We start from the raw sequence: 20119 nt of genomic DNA on the forward strand, positions 1-20119 counted from the left end.
AAATAGAAGGAATCAGAGCTAGAGAGATAACTCAGTGATCAAGAACACTAGCTGTTCTTGCTGAGGATCCAGGTTCTGTTCCCACCACCACACAGTGCTTCACAACCATCTGTCACTCTAAATCTCAGGGGATCCAACCTATTTTGGCCTCTGAGAACACCAAGGGTGCATATGGTTCATAGATATACATGTAGGCAAAACACCCATACCCACAGATACAACTGTGTGAAGTCAATGCAGAAGGCACCTTCTGTCTGAAATTGGCCTCGGAGCAGCAGAAGTAGAAACCTTCCAAACTTGTTGGGTGGTGCTGAAACACACCTTTAATCCCAGCCCTCCGTAGACAGAGGCAGATGGATCTCTGTGAGTTCGAGGCCAGCCTAGTCTACAAGAGCTAATTCCAAGTCGTGGTGGCACACACCTTTAATCCCAGCACTCGGGAGGCAGAGGCAGGCGGATCTCTGTGAGTTCCAGGCCAACCTACAAGAGCTAGTTCCAGGACAGGCTCCAAAACCACAGAGAAACCCTGTCTCAAAAAACCAAAAGAAAGAGCTAGTTCCAGGACAGCTAGAACTGTTACACAGGGAAACCCTGTCTCAGGAAAAAAAAGAAGAAGAAGAAAGAAACTTTCCAAACATTCCCAAAAGAGTCAATTTCTTTTGAACTTGTCACAGGTAAACATAGGTCATGTTAGTGTGCCCTGCGTGTCAGTGAGCACGGCAGGCACAGTAGTTAGCATCTCTGTGGGTGACATACTCGGCTAGGTTTTGTAGAGCAATGGCTAAAAGCATGAACTCGAGCTGCCGGCTCCCCACGTCAGTTCTGCTGTTTCATAGCTGTATGATCTTGCACAAGATACTGTTTGCAAGGTGGACTTAAGGAATTTTGCCTTGTCTAGCACTAACTCCAAAGTGAACATTCAATTGCTATTGGCTGGTGCAGACAGTTTCACCCATTGTAGAGCAGTCAGGAAAGCAAAGTTTACATTTGTATTTCAAGGGCTGCCCCACCAAGGACTTCGCAGCATGCCTTTCAGGTAATGACCTCTGTTTACTGGTGAGCAAAATGGAGAAAGAATCAGAGATTTTGTTAAGGCCTAATTCATAGGAGATGTGCACATGTGACTGAAAAAAGAAAGTGGTTGACAGCAGAGTGATGGGAAAGAGCTAGAGTGTTGGTGCCACTGAAAGCCACGAGTGTGTTGATGGCACCAAGATCAGGTGGCCATTAGTCCATGGCAGTGAAGTGACCGCTCATCCCTTCGTTTGTTCAAGAAGTTCCGAGTGCCTGTCACTTTGCTAGGTCGTGTGCTGGGCAGCAGTGAATAAACACTGAAGCAGAGTATTTCATTGATGATCTGCTCAGTTCCATGGAACAGTGAGGAGAGAGAACTGAGGGGAATGCAAGAGTTAAAGGGAGCCGGGCGGTGGTGGCGCATGCCTTTAATCCCAGCACTCGGGAGGCAGAGGCAGGCGGATCTCTGTGAGTTCGAGACCAGCCTGGTCTACAAGAGCTAGTTCCAGGACAGGCTCCAAAACCACAGAAAAACCCTGTCTCGAAAAACCAAAAAAAAAAAGTTAAAGGGAGTGGGTGCAGTTTTTATAGTTTTTATCCATGGCCTGCCTTAGAGGTCAGAGAACAAATTGAAGGAGCCTGTTTTCTCCTTCTACCATGTGGGTTCCAGTATCAAACTCAGGTCATCAGGTCTGGCAGCAGCTGCTTCTACCTGTTGAGCCATCTCACCGTCCCAGAGGACTACAACAGGAAGAGTGTGCTTAGAGCTCTGGACCTAGATGGTAAAGGGTCACAGAAGACAGGGACAGAGCACTGGGGACCAGAAAACTGATAACTAGTTGTAGGCCATTTGTTAGTACATCTTGTCTTTTTCTCATTGGGATGACGACAACCAGATGTGTTTCAAACAGAACAACACCAAGATGTTTGTACTTTATAGAACACATTATTGGCCATGATACAGAGCCAAAGCCATTTCTTATCTTGATCTTGGAAGCTTGATTAGAGCTGCCGTGAACTCAGCAACCTGAAAAGGGCTCCATCCTCATACTTTGTGATTTGGTTCTTTTATCTTTTGTTTTTGAGACAGGGTCTTGCTATGTATATGTGGCCAGTCTGGAATTCTGTGTAGCCCAGACTGGCCTAGAATTCCTGATTCTCCTGCCTCTGCCTCCCAAATTCTGAGTTGGCAGGTATGTGCCACCATGCCTGGCTTTGCTTATATTTTAAAGGTGTACTTAGCAAGAGCTTACAATTAGAAATGAAGTTTGAAAGGGAAAGAAGTCAGGATTTTCCTCCTGAGCACCTAAGGATCAATCGGGAGAGAGAGGAAAGGAAAGCATGCCCATTCCACAGAACCATTCATTTAGCTCTTTCCATGGTGCAGATACAGTTACCATTAGCTCTGCCCACACCAGACTCCTCCCTCCTCAGCCAATAGCTAGGAGTCATTTGTGTCGGTTGTTTTTATCTGTTGGTAATGTTTGTTGAGAGTCAGCGCCTGTTCTCACATTGTCATGCTATGTGGATTAAAGGTTCTTGACCAGGTGTGGTGGTTTACATCCATATGTAGCCAACCTGGTATACACAGTACAACTCAGTCTCTAAAAAAGGAAAATAAACTTCCTCAACAGGGATGTCATTAATATTTTAATAACTTTGTTTGTCATCTCCTGGCATCTCTCAGTAGACAGTATTGCTCACCTAGTACCAGACTGACTTGAGGTGATGAGAGACTGATATATTATGTCCCCCTTGCAGGTGTTCAAAGAGTGGACGAAGGTGGATGGAATACTGTTCAAGGAGCCAAGAACAGCCGAGTTCTGGACCCCTCCAAATTTCTGAAAATCACTAAGGTGACTATGATGCATAATGTTTTATTTTGTTTTTGTTTTTCACGACAGGGTTTTTCTGTAGCTTTGGGGCCTGTCCTAGAACTAGCTCTTGTAAACCAGGCTGGCCCCAAACGCACAGAGGTCCACTGCTTCTGCTGGGATTATAGCTGTGTGCCATCACTGCCCAACAAGTATGATGCTTAAAAAATTTACGAAACTGGGTGCATGCTTGTAATCCCAGTGCTTAGGAGGATCAGAGCAAGTCCGTGTCCTCTTCAGCCACACAGCAATTTAAAGCCAGCCTAGGCTACATGAAACCTTGCAGCCCACAAGCCCCAAATAGGTGTATGGTGTATGTGTTGAGATTTTTAAACATATACGTGCATTCTGCAGAGCCAAGTGTGGCAGTACACACCTGTAAATCTAACACTTTGGTAGTTACTGCAGGAGGATTGCTATGAATTTGTGGCCAGTCAGGGCTATGTAAACTGACAAAACAGTTTGCAAACTGCTGGCATTGTTATATTAGAAGAGTCATTTGAAACTGTGTTTCATTTGGCAAGTTAATAAGCCATTCTGAGCAGACCTGAGTACCCTGGAAACCAGTGTGGCCATCATGTAGGTCTGGTTTGCCTAATCCAAGAAAATTGGTTGCTGTTTTACCAACCAGCAGGGTGTCCTGGCTGGCCTGGAATTTGTTATGTAAAACTAGGCTTGCGTGGACCTTTGCCTCCGAGTGCTGGGATTAAAGGTGTTCACCACTGCTTAAATTCATGTTTCTTGCCAGGTGGCGGTGGTGCACGCCTTTAATCCCAGCACTTGGGAGGCAGAGTCAGGTGGATCTCTGTGAGTTTGAGGCCAGTCTGGTCTACAAGAGCTAGTTCCAGGACAGGCTCCAAAGCTACAGAGAAATTCAAGTTTCTTAAACTGAAACACCAACTTTTTTGTTTGTTTGTTTGTTAAAATTGTTTGTACTGCACTGAAGAAAACCATTCTAGAATTTACCTGTGAATAATCCTTGGCCACTTTTGTTACAGCCCACCATTGACGAGAAGATTCAGCTGGTTCCTAAGGCACAGCTGGGCAGCTGGGGCAAAGGCAGCAGCGGTGGAGCAAAGGCAAGCGAGACTGGTATGTGTGGAGGGCCCTTTTCGGCTGCCTGAGTCTGTAATACCGTTGCCCTGTGTCACTTCCCCAGAGTCTGGAACTGTTAGGAAAAGGTCTATAGTCTAACCTGCCTGTTCTTCCTCAGTGCCTCTCGATAACATCACATAGAAGCTTCTTTTTTTATAGGGCTCTTTCAATATTTAGAAAAAAATTGTAAACTTTTTTAGATTTGTTTTTATCAGTATGACCATTTTTGCCTGGAGGTTTTTTTTTTATTTGTTTGTTTGTTTATTTATTATGTATACAATATTCTGTCTGTATGCCTGAAGGCCAGAAGAGGGCGCCAGACCTCTTTACAGATGGTTTGAGCCACCATGTGGTTGCTGGGAATTGAACTCAGGACCTTTAGAAGAGCAGGCAATGCTCTTAACCACTGAGCCATCTCTCCAGCCCCCAGCCTGGAGGTTTATATGTATACCACATGCCTGCTTCTTGCCTGCTGAGGTCAGAAGAGGGTCTGGAATTTGGGACCTAGAGTTACAAGTGGTTATAAGCTGCCGTGTGGGTGCTGGGAACTGATACAGGTCTTCTGGAAGAACATTCAGTGTTCTAAACACTGAGCTGTTGCTCCAGCCCTCTCCACATTTACTGCTTTTGTTTGTTTGTTTGTGGTAATTTGAGACAGGGTTTCTGTGTGTTGTTCTGCCTCTGCCTCCTAAATGCTGGGATTAAAGGCGTGCACCACTACTACCTGAGAAACATTTAAACTTTAGAGAAAGTATCTTTTTTTAGTTAAGCTGTTTGTTTTATTTTTAAATATTTTGTTTTGTTTTTTGAGACTGATTCTCACTCTGTATCCCTGACTGGCCTGGAACTCACTATATAGACCCGAGTATTCAGATTAAAGACATGCCAGGCCAGCACTAGGTGTTTTGTTTTGTTTTGTTTTTTCCTCCAAATGCCTCAATTCAAGAGATTAAGATGGGAAGATCCTCTGTTCAAGCCTGCCTAAGTTACATATCTTCAGAAAGCTAGTTTGCAGCTAGGTGTTGTGATACTAGCCCTCATGAGGCAGGAGAACTGCTGTAAGTTTGGGCACGCAGCTTGGCAACACAGTAAGGTCCAGACCAGCAGAGCTACAAGCCAGTGAGACCATGTCTCAGAAACAAAGAGCAGGCCGATGTGTGGCTTATGGATTGCTTGCCTAACTGCTCAAGGACCACTCTGCAGCAGAGGAGGAGAGAAAGAGCAGATATTTTATAGACTTGACTTTTGGACTAAGAATGAGTGACATTCTGACAGGATATTATCATCTGCAGGGCACACATTCCCACACTAACCTTTGATGACCTCTGAGGGAGGAAGGATTAGTTTTCTTTAAGAAAGGGCAATGGTGGCTCATGACTTTAATCCTAGCACTCAGGAGGCAGAAGTAGGCAGATCTTTTGCATTCTAAGTTCAAAGTGAGCCTGGTCTACAGCGACAGCTCCAGGATAATCAAAGGTACACAGAGAAACCCTGTCTCAAAAAACAGACCAAAAATAATTGTGGTCCCTGATAAGTCTGTCATGATCCATGCCCATAAGTAATATAAGCAGCACAAATTGAACTTGGTGGGGCATTTTTTTTGTTTTGTTTTGTTTTGTTTTGGAAGCACAGTAAGTTGAGAGGAGTTAGGAGTGGATCTGGGAGAATTTAGGGGAATGGATTGAGAGTAATTATGATTAGAATACATTGTATGATTCTTAAGGAATTAGTAAAAATATTTTTTAAGTTTATGCTCAAGAACCATACAGTCTTATTGCAAATATGCAAAATTCTCACAATACTGTATTTTTGGTTTGGTTTTCGAGTCAAGGTTTTTCTGTGTAATTGCTCTGACTGTCTTGAACTTTATTTGTAGTCCAGGCTGCCCTTGAACTCACGGAGATCTGCCTGCCTCTGCCTCTGCCTCCCGAGTGCTGGGATTGTTAAAGGCCTGTGTCACCACCAACTGCCATCTCACAGTGTTTTTGTTGCAATCATTGTTTTATCTTGGTCCAAATTCATGCCTCTAGCACATGTGACCAAATTGGAAAAAGCCTGAACCATCAAAAACCTGTCTTGAAGACCGGAGAAACCCAATGACTCAAAGGAAAACTAAGAAATTTTAAGTTTTCTTAAATTCTTTTCAATCCCAATGTCTATTTTTTCACTTCTGCATAAATGACAGCATTATGTTGGGTAGTTTTGTGCTGTGTCCTGCTTTGTTCCCTTCCACCTGCTTACCACATCTGTTTTTGTGCCCTACTCAGGTGACTTACATACTTAGGGGCTTTTTCTGTTCATTTTTTGTGGTTGGCTAAAAATGTTTTTAAGGAGAGAGATTTGTGCTGAACAAACTCTCTAGGCTCTGATATGCGAAAGCCCTGTAATGTACTTGTCAGAATATGATAGGTGTCAGCTGCACTTGCTAGAAGTCACTGTTGGGCGGGCAGTGGTGTACAGGCCTTTAATCCCAGCACTCAGGAGGCAGAGACAGGCAGATCTCCGTGAGTTCGAGACCAGCCTGGTCTATAAGAGCTAGTTCCAGGACAGGCACCAAAAACTCCAGAGAAACCCTGTCTCAAAAATTAAAAAAAAAAATAAATAAATAAAAAATTACTGTCTGTAGCCATGCCCCCTTTGCTACTGCTAGACACTAAGCAGTGGGCCTGGTTAGAACTTCGGATGGGAGCATTTACTGGTCATTGAGCTTCTAATCTTCCTTGGCTCTCTTGCTTGATAAACTGTCCATTTCCACTCTTTTGCTTAGAGAAGTTTCTGCCCTCCGGGCTAGGGTGCAGTTCAGTTGGTAGAGTCCCTGCTTAGCGTGCACGGAGCGCTGGGTTTGAGCCTTAGTAACTCAAGCAATGGGTGTGGTGGAGAATGCTTGTGGTTCCAGCTTGCAGAAGATGGGAGTCATGAGGATCTGAAGTTAAAGGTCATCCTCAGCTACATAGTGAGTTCTATACTGGCCTGGCCTATATGAGTTCTTATCAAAAAAGGAACAAGGGTGGCAGGGGAGTGGGGGGCATGGAGTTCACCTGTAGTCCCCGGAGTCAGAGCCCACCTGGACAACATAGACCTGTTTCAGATTTAAAAGGAAGGAAATTCCTGCTTTTATTCATTACTCCCGGGAGGCAAGAAAACAGAGTATTTACATATTGACCATGTAATTTGTGTTGTTTTTTTTTTTTTCTAAATCTATAACACCTATAGATCCCTTACGGTCAAGTGCTTCCAGTTTAAATAGATTTTCTCCTCTGCAACCTCCAGCACCTTCAGGGTCGCCATCAGCCACACCTTTAGAGTTTGATTCCCGAAGGGCATTAACCAGGTGAGAATTTACTTTTCGCGTTTACTAATGGCTGTCTGTTCCCTGGCACACGGGTGTATTTTGTCCCTTCCTCTGTCTCTCTCTCGCTCCCTCCCTGTAACACATGTGAGCTATGGTAATAATCCTTGCATACATTCTTGTCATCCCTAAAGTTAATGTCTTCCTTTAACCTTGACACCCCATAGTTTCTAAGGTGGGGATATAATCACGTTTTGGCGTTGGGGTCTGGTGGAATCAGGGAAGAGCAGGATATCTGGCTTTACTTTTTTTTAGGAAAGTCTGGTGGCCCAGATAGAGAACAGTGCAGGCAGGTCTAGGCCTTGGAAAGCTCTTCCAGCATGGAAATATCCTTGCACTCGAGTGTGTAAATTAAGGATCACGAGCAGTCACTAGCCAGCCATTTCGTTCTGTCTCTTGTGTTCTTCAAGCTCAATACTGTATTCCATTAGTAGACGTCTAGACCCTGTCACTCATTCCTGAGGCTTCTGCAACGGTCTGTTGAGTACTGGTCTGTGGCCCGCTGCTTCTGTGGACTCTGGTGGTTCTGATATTCATGTGCTGGTGTATGTTCTTTGAGTCAACTTCTGTCCAGCCTGAGTTGTCTGCCTCTGCACCCCACCCCGCCCCCCCATCAGTGTTCTGCTTCTGCGTCGCAACAGTCGAGAATTGTCTGAATAAATCATCAGGGAGATGTCAGAGTTCTCTTGAGATAATAAAGTGGATGCCTTTAGCTGGTAAAGGTTACTTGTGCTTCTCTCAGATAATTCCCGAGTCTCTAAAGTTTCTGGAGTCTCTCAGGCTGTGAGTCTGGACTCTCTTAATGGTGGTTTCCTGCCATTCATTCAGCTCACTCTTCATTGCTGTTCTATAAACGAATAAGGAATTAGCATTGACTTCTAAAATATTTTAGTTAAGTGTAGGTATACCTAGACTGTGTGGTGTATGCTTAACCACCTTAAGGCCCTGGGTTTAATCTCAGACCTCCATACTCAAAATCATCCAGTTGATAATAAAGTTTTCTGAGCTGTGCCATGTAGGCCTGCAGTCTTGTCACATAGACTCTCTGTCCTCCACTCTGCACTTTGAGTTACTGCGTTTGTGTGCATTGGGAGGGGCTGGCAGGTGCAGTGGTATGTGTGGAGCTCGGGACGGGACGACTGGGAAGACTTGGTCTTGGAGATCAAACTCCAGTCATTAGGTTACAGCAAGCTCCTTTACCTGCTGAGCTCTCACGGTCCTCCACTTTAGTAGCTTTTTGTCTTTGGTGATTTCACATATGAACACAGTGTATTTAGATCTATTCACATTCCTATAAACCACTGGGCCCTCCTCCCCTATATTCTCCTTCCAACTTCATACTTTCTACTTTTTGGTTTTTTCGAGACAAGGTTTCTCTGTAGCTTTGGTTTCTGTCATGGAAACTAGCTCTTGTAGACCAGGCTGGCCTCAAACTCACAGAGATCCGCCTGCCTCTGCCTCCCGAGTGCTGGGATTAAAGGCGTGCGCCATCACCGCCCGGCTCCTTTTTGTTTATACATACAAATCTATATTTGAAACGATTGTAGCGTTAGAGCTGCCCAGATGCTCCCTGGCGTAGGGTATTCACAGGAGCATAGGCAGCAGGCCATGGCTCACATGGCTAAGGAGAACAGACTGTCTCCCTCATCAGTGTCATTTATGAGAAGCTCCTGACTCTGCAGTCTTTGGTTGGTTGGTTTGGTGTTTTTGTTGTTGGTTTTTGTTGTTTTGTTTTTGGAGATAGGTTTCTCTTTGTACCCTTGGCTGTCCTGGAACTTGCTCTCTTGACCAGGCTGACCAAGAACTCAGAGATCAGCCTGCCTCTACTCCCAGAGTGCTGGGATTAAAGACGAGCGCCACCACCTGGCTCATGCAGGAATTTTTAAAGAGGCCTTTGATCCTTGAAAATAAAACTGTCGCGCTTTATATATAAGATCCATCAAATTACTCTAAGTAAAAAAATCAAAGACCACACAGATTAAAAAAGAAGTATCCTTTTTCCTACTACAGGTGAAATGAAACCATCTTAGGGAGTATTCCTCTGGAAACTTGGATTTGAGCCTGTTTCAAGAGTAGTATGCTTTGAAATATAGTCAGTGCCTTGTATCTAAAGTTATGTGGGAGGCTGGAAAGTGGATCAGCAAGTCATGTGCTTGCCAATCAAGGATGATGACCTGAATTTCATCGCCAGTACCCATGTTAAGGTGGGGGAGACCTCTGACTCCCTAAGGTTGCCTTCTGACTTCTACTTAAATGCCATGACATGCGCGTCTAAAATAAAGTTCTATGTAGAAAACCTGCATTTTCAGTGGTAGTTGGTAATGCTTACAGTGTTGTTCTGTGGTTTGAATATAAAGTGTCTTTTAAAACATATCTTTTTTGTCTTTTAAGTCGTGGAAGCATGGGCAGAGAGAAGAGTGACAAGCCACTTCCAGCTGGAACAGCCCGTCCCAACACCTTCCTGAGGGGCAGCAGCAAAGACCTGCTAGACGATCAGTCTCAGGAGGAGCAGCGCAGAGAGATGCTGGAGACTGTGAAGCAGCTGACTGGAGGTGTGGGCGCCGACAGGGCCAGCTCCGATGCTGACCGAAACAAGCCGAGGGAGCTAGGTGAGAGGGCTCTTGGGAACAAGACAGAACTAGCTCTTGACATAAAATTCAGAAGCAAAATATAGGGAAACAGCAGTTCAAAACACCAGCTCCTCCTCCAGGGGATCCTTCCCAAAACTCACATGGTGGCTCACAGCCATCCAGTTTGGGCACCCGCTTCTGACCTATGTGGACACAGCACTCTGGTGCAGGCACAACACTAATACCCATGAAGGGAGATAAGGAGTAGTGAAAACCACAAAGACTTCCTGCATGGGCAGAATCCAGGGCCCACACTGGCAGCACCTGCACAGCAGCGTCATTTGCTGCCATGGGTCTCTTTCCTGAGCTGTCTTCACAGTGCTCTCGGTCTCCCTGTCTCTGGAGTGTCGAGGTGACAGGGCCCTCTTTCTTTATGTTAGTCATTCTGAGTTTCTCACAAGTCCTTTCAGCCCCTCATTGTCCACTGTCATTAGAGTGTTTGTGCTGGTTAAAGACCCTGAAGGGTGTGAAGGCTCTCGTTATTTCTGCTTAACAAAGAGAAGGTATCAGAATGTCTTTTCCAGTCTCTCTGGTAACTTCTGTGGGGTCTGTTTGTATTTAGTATGCATGTGCTCCCCAAACTTGCTTTGGTGATGCCGTAACTGTTCCTTCCTGTCTTTAATCTGGGCTCTGTTTTTATTTCCATGCGCCTACACTCTATCAGTTCTTACAAAAATAAAGTGGGAAACTGGCACAAAGACATTTTTGGATCAAAACTGATAGAGTGGTTTTGAATGGTCTTAGAGGTCATGATGCCTGGTAGAGATGAGCAAATGTGAAGATGTGAATGGTCTTAGAGGTCATGATGCCTGGTAGAGATGAGCAAATGTGAAGATGTGAATGGTCTTAGAGGTCATGATGCCTGCCTGGTAGAGATGAGCAGATGTGAAGCAGGGGAAGCTCTGCTAAGGGAGCAGCATGCACAGTTGCAGTAGGAAAAGCCAGGGCGTGTTTACACAGGTACCACACTGGACCAGTGTGGCCTGCAGGACCCCAGCCCTTGTGTGTGCTATAGGCCTTCGTGTAGTAAACCTTGGAATGTTGCAGGGAAATCAATGTAAAAAATAAAGAAAGAAACTCTAAAGGTTAACAATATCCCAACTCCTGTTTGTGGCTATAGAGCAGACCATGGTGTTACTTTACTCTGTGCCTGTCTGTTCTAAAGTAAAGGGCTTCTTGATTCTGCTCTCATGTGTCTGATTCTGTCAAACTGCTATCTATAAAATATCTCCATTGCAAAACTGATGTAAAGGCGTGTGAGTATTACCAGCATGACCCTGCTTTACTGATACTTCCTGTTCTTTCTGGTCTCATTCGTAGTGAAATCAGACATGTGTGCAATGTCAGCCCCTGACAAGCCTGCACTGTCAGAAGAAGAAGTGGAGAGGAAGTCCAAGTCTATCATTGATGAATTCCTGCACATCAATGACTTTAAGGTAAATGTTGACAGTGACGAAGGGAAGTAACTCTTAGGCAGCCCGAGTCAGAGTGCCGTGGGGTTGGGTCTGAACAGTGTCAATATGAGCGAATAAGGCATAGATTAAGTAATCGAGTCCTCAAGGTTCAGTTTGCTTAGCTCAAGCATTTCTGACAGGTACCATGTTTTAAATTGATGCTCTCTGTCATTCACAAATGTAATGGGAAGAGAGAATGGATCCTAGTGACAGTGTAACCGAGTGGAGACTAAACTGACTGTGGCATTAGGATCAGAGGCAGCATGTTACAACTGGTTTCTCCTGTCTGAGCCCTTGAACACATCCTCGTCATTCTCATGTTGACTTGAATTATGGTTGCCACCATTTTTCTTTATTTTGTAAGTGGGAAGCACAGAAGGACATTGTGTGTTCCAAGTCAGGCAGCCTTACAACACTTCAAGACCCTTAGGTGATTTTGCCCTTCTAACTTCTCCACCTAGACTTTAAAATGATGGTCAGTAGGATAGGCCTTCTGCCTGACAGAAACCCACAGTCCAGTGACAGACAGAGCAGATAACTCCACAAATGTCCTCTGAGCTGGAGGAGCTGGCAAATGGCAAAGGTCGCGTGACACAATCTAGTTCTCTGCTGAGGTCAGGAAGTGTCCCTTCTGTTAAACATTTGTCAACTGTCTTAAATAACTTTGCTTTAGTATCGAAAATCTCATCATCCATTTTTCTGAATAACATAGTCCATACCTGCTTTTTGTGTGTATCTCTCTTGATTATGTGTGTCCCAGGCTTGAAATTGTATTTGGTTTGGTTGTGTTTGTTTTGAGAAGTTGTGTTTGGTTTGGTTGTGTTTATTTTGCTTTGGCTTTGGTTGCTTTTGAAACCTGGGCTCGCGTAGCCAAGGCCAACCTCACACTCCCTCCATGGCCAGGTCTGACCTTGAATTTTTAGTTCTCCTGCCTCTGCTTCCCAGGTGCTGGGTTTGTACCACCGACACAGCTTTATTTTATTCTGTTTTGAGACAGGGTCTTGCTCAGTAGCACATATTAACTTGGAATGCAATATATAGACTCGACTGGCTTTGAACTTGTGGCAATCCTCCTGCCTCATCTTCCTCCTTACTGCAATTACAGGCAGGGTCACCAGACCCAGCTAGAAAATTGGCTTTTGATGATGATAAAGGTGTACACTACCGCCACCCAGCCAGGGGGAAGTTCTTATTAAACTCGAGGAATAGGGCTGAGCCAGGTTTCCCGGATGGGACTGTTGGAGTCAGGTAGGCCTCATTTGTTCCCCACAGAAGGCAGCTGTGCGTGCACACAGGCTGTGTGGACTGGACAGTGATAGACAGTTCTGACAGTTTGCTGTGTGCTGGTTGCTCTTCTGCGAGTCGTTTATATATTGCTTTGCATAATCCATATGGTACCCTCTGAAAGTGATTTTGGCCTCTTGATTTTTGACCTCAAGCTCCCAATGTATCTAGCCAACGATGCCCTTCACCTCCTGACCCTGCTGCCTTAACTGCAAGCATCATGCCTGGTTTATGGGTTCCTTGGAATTGGACCCAGTACTTCCTGCACTTGAAGCCAGTGATAGAGCTACTCATGAGTCCTGAAGTTTCCATTATGGTGAAAGTCGCATTTGCAGAAAGAAAAACAAGGTGTAAAGCCATTCTGAGTTGCCTGTGAAGATACAAAACTGAGTTTAGCTGCAGACCACAAACAGCTTCATCTCATGTCCTGTGCAGTGTTAGTGCACAAGGACCTGCAGAGCTCACTCCAGGGAAACGCTTCCTACCTCCTTAAGTGCTCTGTTAGCTATCTGGTACCAGTGCTAGTGCAAGGTAACATTTGCGGAACCTTTATTTTGTAACTGGTAGTTCTCAAGTGCATATTCACATGCATTCATACACCCAGTCTTAGAAAATTGTGGTTAGAGTTAGCAGGCTTGGTAGTGTGTACCTGCAATTCCAGCACTCAGGAGGTAGAAACAGTAGAAAGATTTTGAGTTCAAGGCTAACTTTGGCTCCATGTGAGCCCCAGCTGGGAGGTGGAGTGGTGTGTGTGTGACTAAGAAATAATTACACTGTTGCAATCACATAGTAATACAGGCAGAGCCAGAACTTAAGACTTCCTATTTGTCCTGCTCTACCATGTATGTTTTTGTTTCTTGTTTTGAGACGGGTTCTCACTATGTAGCTTAGGCTGTCCTTTAACTCTCCTTATAAACCAGCTATTCTCTAACATAAGTTTTTAGCCTATGCTATCTATACTTACTGAACTTTCTAAAGTGTTTCAACCCCATTTTAGGGAATGCTACCTAGATTTACTATATGGTAAATAGCATAGTGGGCTGTTGTGGGGAAATTTGACAGGCAGAAGTTAGAAAAAGGAAAGTAAGGCCAACAAGATGATGTAGCAGGTAAAGATACTTGCTGCCGTGCTAGCAGGCCTGGAGTTAATCCTCTGGTCCCGCATGACCAGAAGGAAGGCGTGAACTGCAAGTTGTTGTCTGTCTTCCCATGCCCCATGGCTAAGCTGTCTCACCAGCCCATGTCCAGCTATGTGACATGTCATCTGAAATGTGTTGAGCCAAACTCATGGGTCTCCTGGGACACATGGCCCAGCTGCCTGGAGACTGAATAGTTTGCATCCGTGCTTTCTCCTGTCAAGGATAAGGTGAGCAGAAAGGCAGCAGTCCCAAGACAGCTGGCAAGAATGTGTCTCAGATGTCAGGGTTGTGGTAACCTAGAGGGCTCTAAAGACACAGCATGACAAGGGGTACCAGCTCTCTATTGAACACATCAACAAAGAGCTGCATTGTACTTAGGGAGCAGTAGCCTGTGTCCTGTGTAAGCTTTTTACATATGTGGGAAGACAAAACAGAGACACCTGCAGACACTTCTGCTGCAGTCAGTGGCCACCTTCTTGCCTCCCCCAGCCCTTGTAGTAGCTGAGGGCAGAGAGCTGCTTTGGAAACTGAGCAGGCCAGGCAGATGGGATTTTGTTCTCCAGTTCAGAGAATTGCCTAGCCAGGTCGCTCCATAATCCATGTAACTTTGTGCAATGGAAGATTGTGCCAGTGCTGGCATTCCAAGGCAGGTTGATCTCATTGAGACATTAGGTCTTGTTTGTATTTGGGGGAAGAGGTCCTCTGTGAAACAGTCCTGGGACAAAAGATATGCACCACCACTTCCAACTCACATTAAGGTCTTTGAATTTTGGTATTCGGTTTTCTGTTTCACAGTATCTTGTTTTTAGATTTTTAAGATGTTTTATGACCAACCTACCATCCATATACAGTATATGCATAAATGTTAATTAACATCTTTTTTCAAAGTCAGTAAACACAGTATAAAATAATACACACACACACATATATGTTATGGTTTTGTTTTTTCAAACATTCTCCTATGTAGTGGAGACTGGCCTCAAAACTTGTGACAATCCTCCTGCCTCAGCCTCTTGAGTGCTAGGAGTACAGGTATGAACCATCACACTCTGTTTAGGACATATTTTGATGCTGGTCCTTTGAATTACTTTTAATAAAACTGTTGACCTAAGGGCTACAGACATGGATCAGCAGTTTAGGTCCCTTACTGCTCTTGCAGAGGATTCAGGTTCAGTTCCCTGCACCCACAAGGCTCATAACCAACTTTAGACGCCTGTGGTATACATACATACATTCAGGTGCGTGCACACACGTAAATTACAAAGATAAATCTAAAATGCACCCAGAGTATCAGCCATGTAAGGCCGTCCTCTGAGAGGGGAGGAGGCTCAAGTCTCACTGAATTACCACTTTCAAGCCAGATTAAAGTGATCATCCTGCCTCAACCTTCCAACCAGCTGATCACAACTAAGACTACAGATGTGTATCGCCGTGTTCAGATTTATATTTAGATACATTTTTTTTTTTTACTTATTTACTGATATGGGCCCTAGTAGTGTCACCCTGGCAGGTCTTGTACTCAGTGTATAGCCCAGGCATCCTTCTGCCTTGGCCTTCTTTATACATGTCTCCATACCTGACTGAACATTTTTATTTCTTTCCTCCTTTCTTTTAGGAATTTGCTATAAAAGCTTTTTTTAACGTTAAATAAGATAAAAGCTTAGATTTGAAAACTGTCTTGTTTATAAAGCTTTGTACTGCTTTTAATGTAAGTATGTTTTGAAGCAAGCCTTTATTTGTTGTTTGAACAGGAGGCCACGCAGTGCATTGAGGAGCTGGGTGCCCAGGGCCCACTGCATGTTTTTGTGAAGGTGGGTGTCGAATTCACCCTGGAACGGAGCCAGATCACCAGGGATCACATGGGCCAGTTACTGTATCAGCTGGTGCAATCAGAAAAACTCAGCAAGCAGGACTTTTTCAAAGGGTTGGTATCCTCACACCTAAGCTGATGGGTAATATTTTCCATAAATGACCTTTATGTCTACTGTAGTATTTTAACATCATGTGCAATGCTGATTGATATAATGGCAATCTCTATACTAGGCTAGGCTATGCAGCCATCTTCTGGCTTTCTCTGAGACGTCCATCTTATGTCTGTAATGTAAAAGACCTGACCAAAATAACCACAGCTCATTATCACAAGGCTCATGAAAGAAAGTTACTGATGTGTGTGTTTCTCCTCCAGAAACTTCTAAATTTATGGAGTTCTCAGAGATTGCCTGAGACTAAGTTCCTTGCTGTGTAGCTCAGTTGGACTTTTAGCTCCTAATCCCACCGCCTCTTCCTCCCAGAAGCTGAAATGACACAGCGTGCCCTGGTTGTTTTCCTGGTGGGAGGCAGTTAAGCGTTCTTGCCCAGCTCCAGTGCTGCCTGCTGTCTATATCTTGTGCTTCCCTGTGTTCCACAGCTTCAGGGTTCGCCCCCATCCTGTTTGTCTTAGTGCTGCTTAGGTTGCTGCAACCTTGAGTCTCCTGGGTTAGCACTGTGGAGCCACTGATTTCTTTTAGTAGTTTCAGGTCTAATGTCACGGCTTTAGTCCACTTCGGAGTTTTTCATGGGCCAGAGGATCAGCCTACTGTTCTGCTTGTGGAGACCTCGCTTTCTCACTGCCCTTTCCAGACTGTCCTGTCCCCACTACGTGTTCTTCTTTGTGGACTGTGAACTGGCTGTGCGCAGGGCTTATTTTGGGTTTCCTCTCCTATTTCATTGGCTAGTGGGTCTGTTTTTATCCAGTGTCATTCTGTTTTGCTTACAACTGCTTTATACTTTTTTGAAATAATTTCTTGAATTCAGAGATAATTTCTTTAGAGGCATGCCTTCAGCTTTGTTTTGTTTAATTTTGTTTTGTTGTTTTGAGCTTTTTTCCTCCAACATTTTGGCTGTTTGAGGTCTTTTGTAATTCTAAGATATTTTAAGTTCTGGGCTTTTCAAAATCCTAAATTGAGCTATATATGAGATTTTGATACAAGTTGCTCTATATCTGTGGATCATTTTGAATGATAGTGAATGTTTTATCATTTTAAATATTCTAATCCATTGTCTTAAGATGGCTTTTCTTTCCCTCACTTTTTGTTAATGTCCTCAGAGTTCCCACTAAGGAGAGTGGAGGTCTTTTACTTTCCTGGTTAGACTTAGACCTAGGGATTTCCTTGGTCAGTGGTTTTTCCTTGGTCAGTGGTTTGCTGTTTGTTGTACAGAGCACAGTTTACTACAGCCTGTGCAGCCCCATGGACATTGTGGTCACTGCATACATGGACACGGGCATGGTCCTGCTCTCTCATTCCCTCAACACACAGAAGATGGTTAAGTAATGCAAATAGAAGTAATTTGCATACCCCAAATTTTTTTCTTCTAAAAGTTCTTAACTATATAAACTTAAAAAGGGAATACTGCTGAGCAGTGGTGGCTCACACCTTTAATCCTAGCACTTGGGAGGCAGAGGCAGGCAGATCTCTGTGAGTTTGAGGTCAGCTCAGTTTACAGATCGAGTTCCAGGACAGCCAGGACTATACAAAGAAACCCTGTCCTTCCCTCCCCCTCCCAAGAAGAAAAAGAAGAAGAAAGAAAGAAAAAATACCTGAAAACTTGTACTATGGAAACCCTATGTTGAGAAGGGGGAAAGGTGGTGGTTTTATCAGCAGTATGGACTTGATTCCCAGCTGTGTCTTGTCAGCTGCTCTAAGGTATACTGGCTGACTGCAAAGTGGAAACACAAATATCAAGAATATGAGTGGCTTTTAGTTGTGCTACGAGATGAAAATGATGTATTATTTATTGAATAACAAGGATGGTTTCGGTTGTCTATTGGGCACACAGAACATGAGTGGGCAAGATCAAGTCATTAACCCAGAAATCCTGGAGTTTCCCATTGTGTCCCCCAGAAACACATGAACCTCAGAGTGTGCGTACATAATGAGAGCATGGGCTAGTCTCTTCTGCGTAGCATTGACAGTAGCATATCTGAAAAGCACAGTTAGATGAGGTGTACGAATGTTTTGAAATGGTAGCTCCTGTAGAGCAAGCTCCTTTTACATGGAAATGAAGTAGTGTGGAGCCCCTCCCCTCCTCCCAGCTGGGTGACTTCTGACTGGGATATGGTGTTGCCTTGGGAAAAAGCACATGTGGTATTTAAGGACACAGCAGTCACTGCTCCTGGCTTGCCCTTCATTCCTCCCTTCTTTTGACTTAGCTGGCAGATTTGTGCATGTTTTTTGCCTCTGGTTTTAAAATCTTTTAAAATCTGTTGTATATGAAAACCATTGCCAGGCCGTAGTAACAAATGCTTTTAATCCCAGCACTTGGGAGGCAAAAGACAGGCGGATCTCTGTGAGTTTCAAGGCCAGCCTGGTCTACAGAGTGAGTTCCAGGACATCCAGAGTTGGGGGGGGGGGGGGGTAGGAAGGCAGGAAAACCATTAACAGACCTGAATAGTTTGCATTGTCCGTAGCTGCAGCCTTCAGCACACACATGACTCTACTGACTCCCAGAAGCCTTTTCTCTCACCATCTATCTTTTTCCTTTCTTTCTTTCTTTCTTTCTTTCTTTCTTTCTTTCTTTCTTTCTTTCTTTTCTTTCTGTGTTTTTGAGACACGGTCAGGCTCTGTTACAGTTCATCTTAAACTTGAACTTAGCCTTCTTACCTTAGCCTCTCAAACAGCTGGGGATGCAGGAATGTGACCCTGCGTCCAGCTCTCTTCTAAGTTTTATATTTAATTCCTCTTTATTTTACTTCACATAAAGAAATACCTACATTCCATAGCACAAAAGCCAGAACTCTTCTACCATCATAACTTGCAACTTAGAATAGTGTTTGTAGTAGTCCGCCCTCATCTTCCAGCTTTCCTGTCCTGTGTCTCCCTAAGATATGGAAGTCTGTCTCTCCTCCCGTGTCTCCGGCTATCTGGTAGCCTGTGTTTGGTCCCACACTTTAACTGGCTAAGCACTTGAGAAGTCACATCCGTGCAGAGGTTCTCTGCCCCCACCGGCGCTGCCCGTCATGGCCGTTCTGCCTCTTTACTCTGTCTTCAGTTTGCCTTTCCCTGCTCAGGCCTCTCCCGCCCCACACTAACGTGAGCTCCAGAGCATCGCACCCATCTTCGCGTCCCTCTGCAGCTGACCAGTGCCTTCACAGAGGATGGGCTTAGCGTCCACAAACTCGTACCTTACTGGTTTGGGTCTCCGTGTAATTTTAACTTTTAAATTACATTTTTAGTGATTTTTTTTCTCTTGTTCTTTTTTCAGTTTTTCTGAAACCTTGGAATTGGCAGATGACATGGCCATTGATATTCCCCATATTTGGTTGTACCTGGCTGAACTAGTCACCCCCTTGTTAAAAGAAGGGGGAATTTCCATGAGAGAACTTATTGTGTAAGTTGTATTTGTTCTTTTTAACATCTCCTAAGGGAAATGGTCTCAAAGCTTCCCTGCTCTGGCATAGTGCTGTCCATTGGTGCCTCTGGACACTCATGAAACACAGCCTCTGACTCCCAGCCTTCAATTTCAAGGAGAAATTGTTACATTGTGTACACTGGAGATATGTTTGGGACACAAGAGCCCTGTGGTCCTTGGAGGGTGGCAGTCATTGCAGACACAGCTCAGAGTCCAGGAAGTGATTGTTTCTGGAAGTTTCCTATTAGTCTCTGTTTGTGCCTGCCTTTGCTGAGCTGCTCTGCTACATCCCAGGCTCACAGTTAAAATGACAGCATCCTGAACTGGGTGTGAATTGGGATCAGTGCTGCTTGTGTTACTGATGCGTCTCTCTTTCAGAACACTGCTGTCCCTATAGCAGTTCATACTGTCACTCTGCAAACCACATGACCCTTAAAGATTGACTACGTGTATCACGTGACCCTCCTCTTAAAGATTTCCAAAGTGCACATTGGGTATTTTGAGACTCTCACGAGAAAACAAGCAAGAAAAACGATTTAACTGGGCATAGTCTCATTTATTTGGCAGAAGAACCTTTTCTTGGGGAGCTTACAATGTTGGCCCTAGAGAACTTAGTTTAGGAAAGACTGGGTTAGACTATGGCACAGTGGTTTCTTTTCACCTCACTTAGAAAATACCATAAAGAAAAGAAATTTCTGTCTTAACTGTACTTGTGACTGAGCCTTAAATGAACATCACTCTTTGATTTGATGTCGCAGGTAAGTAGAGTCACCTAAGTGCTAACAATAAAGACAAATCCCGGGCTTCCACAGTCCCACTCCTGTTCATCCACCAAGCCTGAGGTGGCCAGGGAGTCTGAGTAGCTGGCCCACACAGTCTCCGTTGGCACGCC

The 20119-nt window shown here is 44.5% G+C and overlaps 1 protein-coding gene across 20 annotated transcripts in view; it reads left to right on the forward strand.

The window, feature by feature from the left end:
* Eif4g3 (eukaryotic translation initiation factor 4 gamma 3) overlaps positions 1-20119 on the forward strand; it is a 226727-nt gene that overhangs the window by 187661 nt on the left and 18947 nt on the right. For 18 of the 20 annotated variants that reach the window (XM_075945434.1, XM_075945413.1, XM_075945414.1 and 15 more), the window contains 7 exons: positions 2776-2870; positions 3887-3980; positions 7197-7314; positions 9724-9941; positions 11283-11398; positions 15591-15763; positions 19081-19206. In XM_075945434.1, the coding sequence (XP_075801549.1) occupies positions 2776-2870; positions 3887-3980; positions 7197-7314; positions 9724-9941; positions 11283-11398; positions 15591-15763; positions 19081-19206 (940 nt within the window). The remainder of the gene's footprint in view (positions 1-2775; positions 2871-3886; positions 3981-7196; positions 7315-9723; positions 9942-11282; positions 11399-15590; positions 15764-19080; positions 19207-20119) is intronic. The other 2 variants (XM_075945428.1, XM_075945430.1) reach the window with 1 other exon arrangement.

The sequence above is a fragment of the Microtus pennsylvanicus genome, chromosome 13, assembly GCF_037038515.1.
Source record: "Microtus pennsylvanicus isolate mMicPen1 chromosome 13, mMicPen1.hap1, whole genome shotgun sequence".
NCBI lineage: Eukaryota > Metazoa > Chordata > Mammalia > Rodentia > Cricetidae > Microtus > Microtus pennsylvanicus.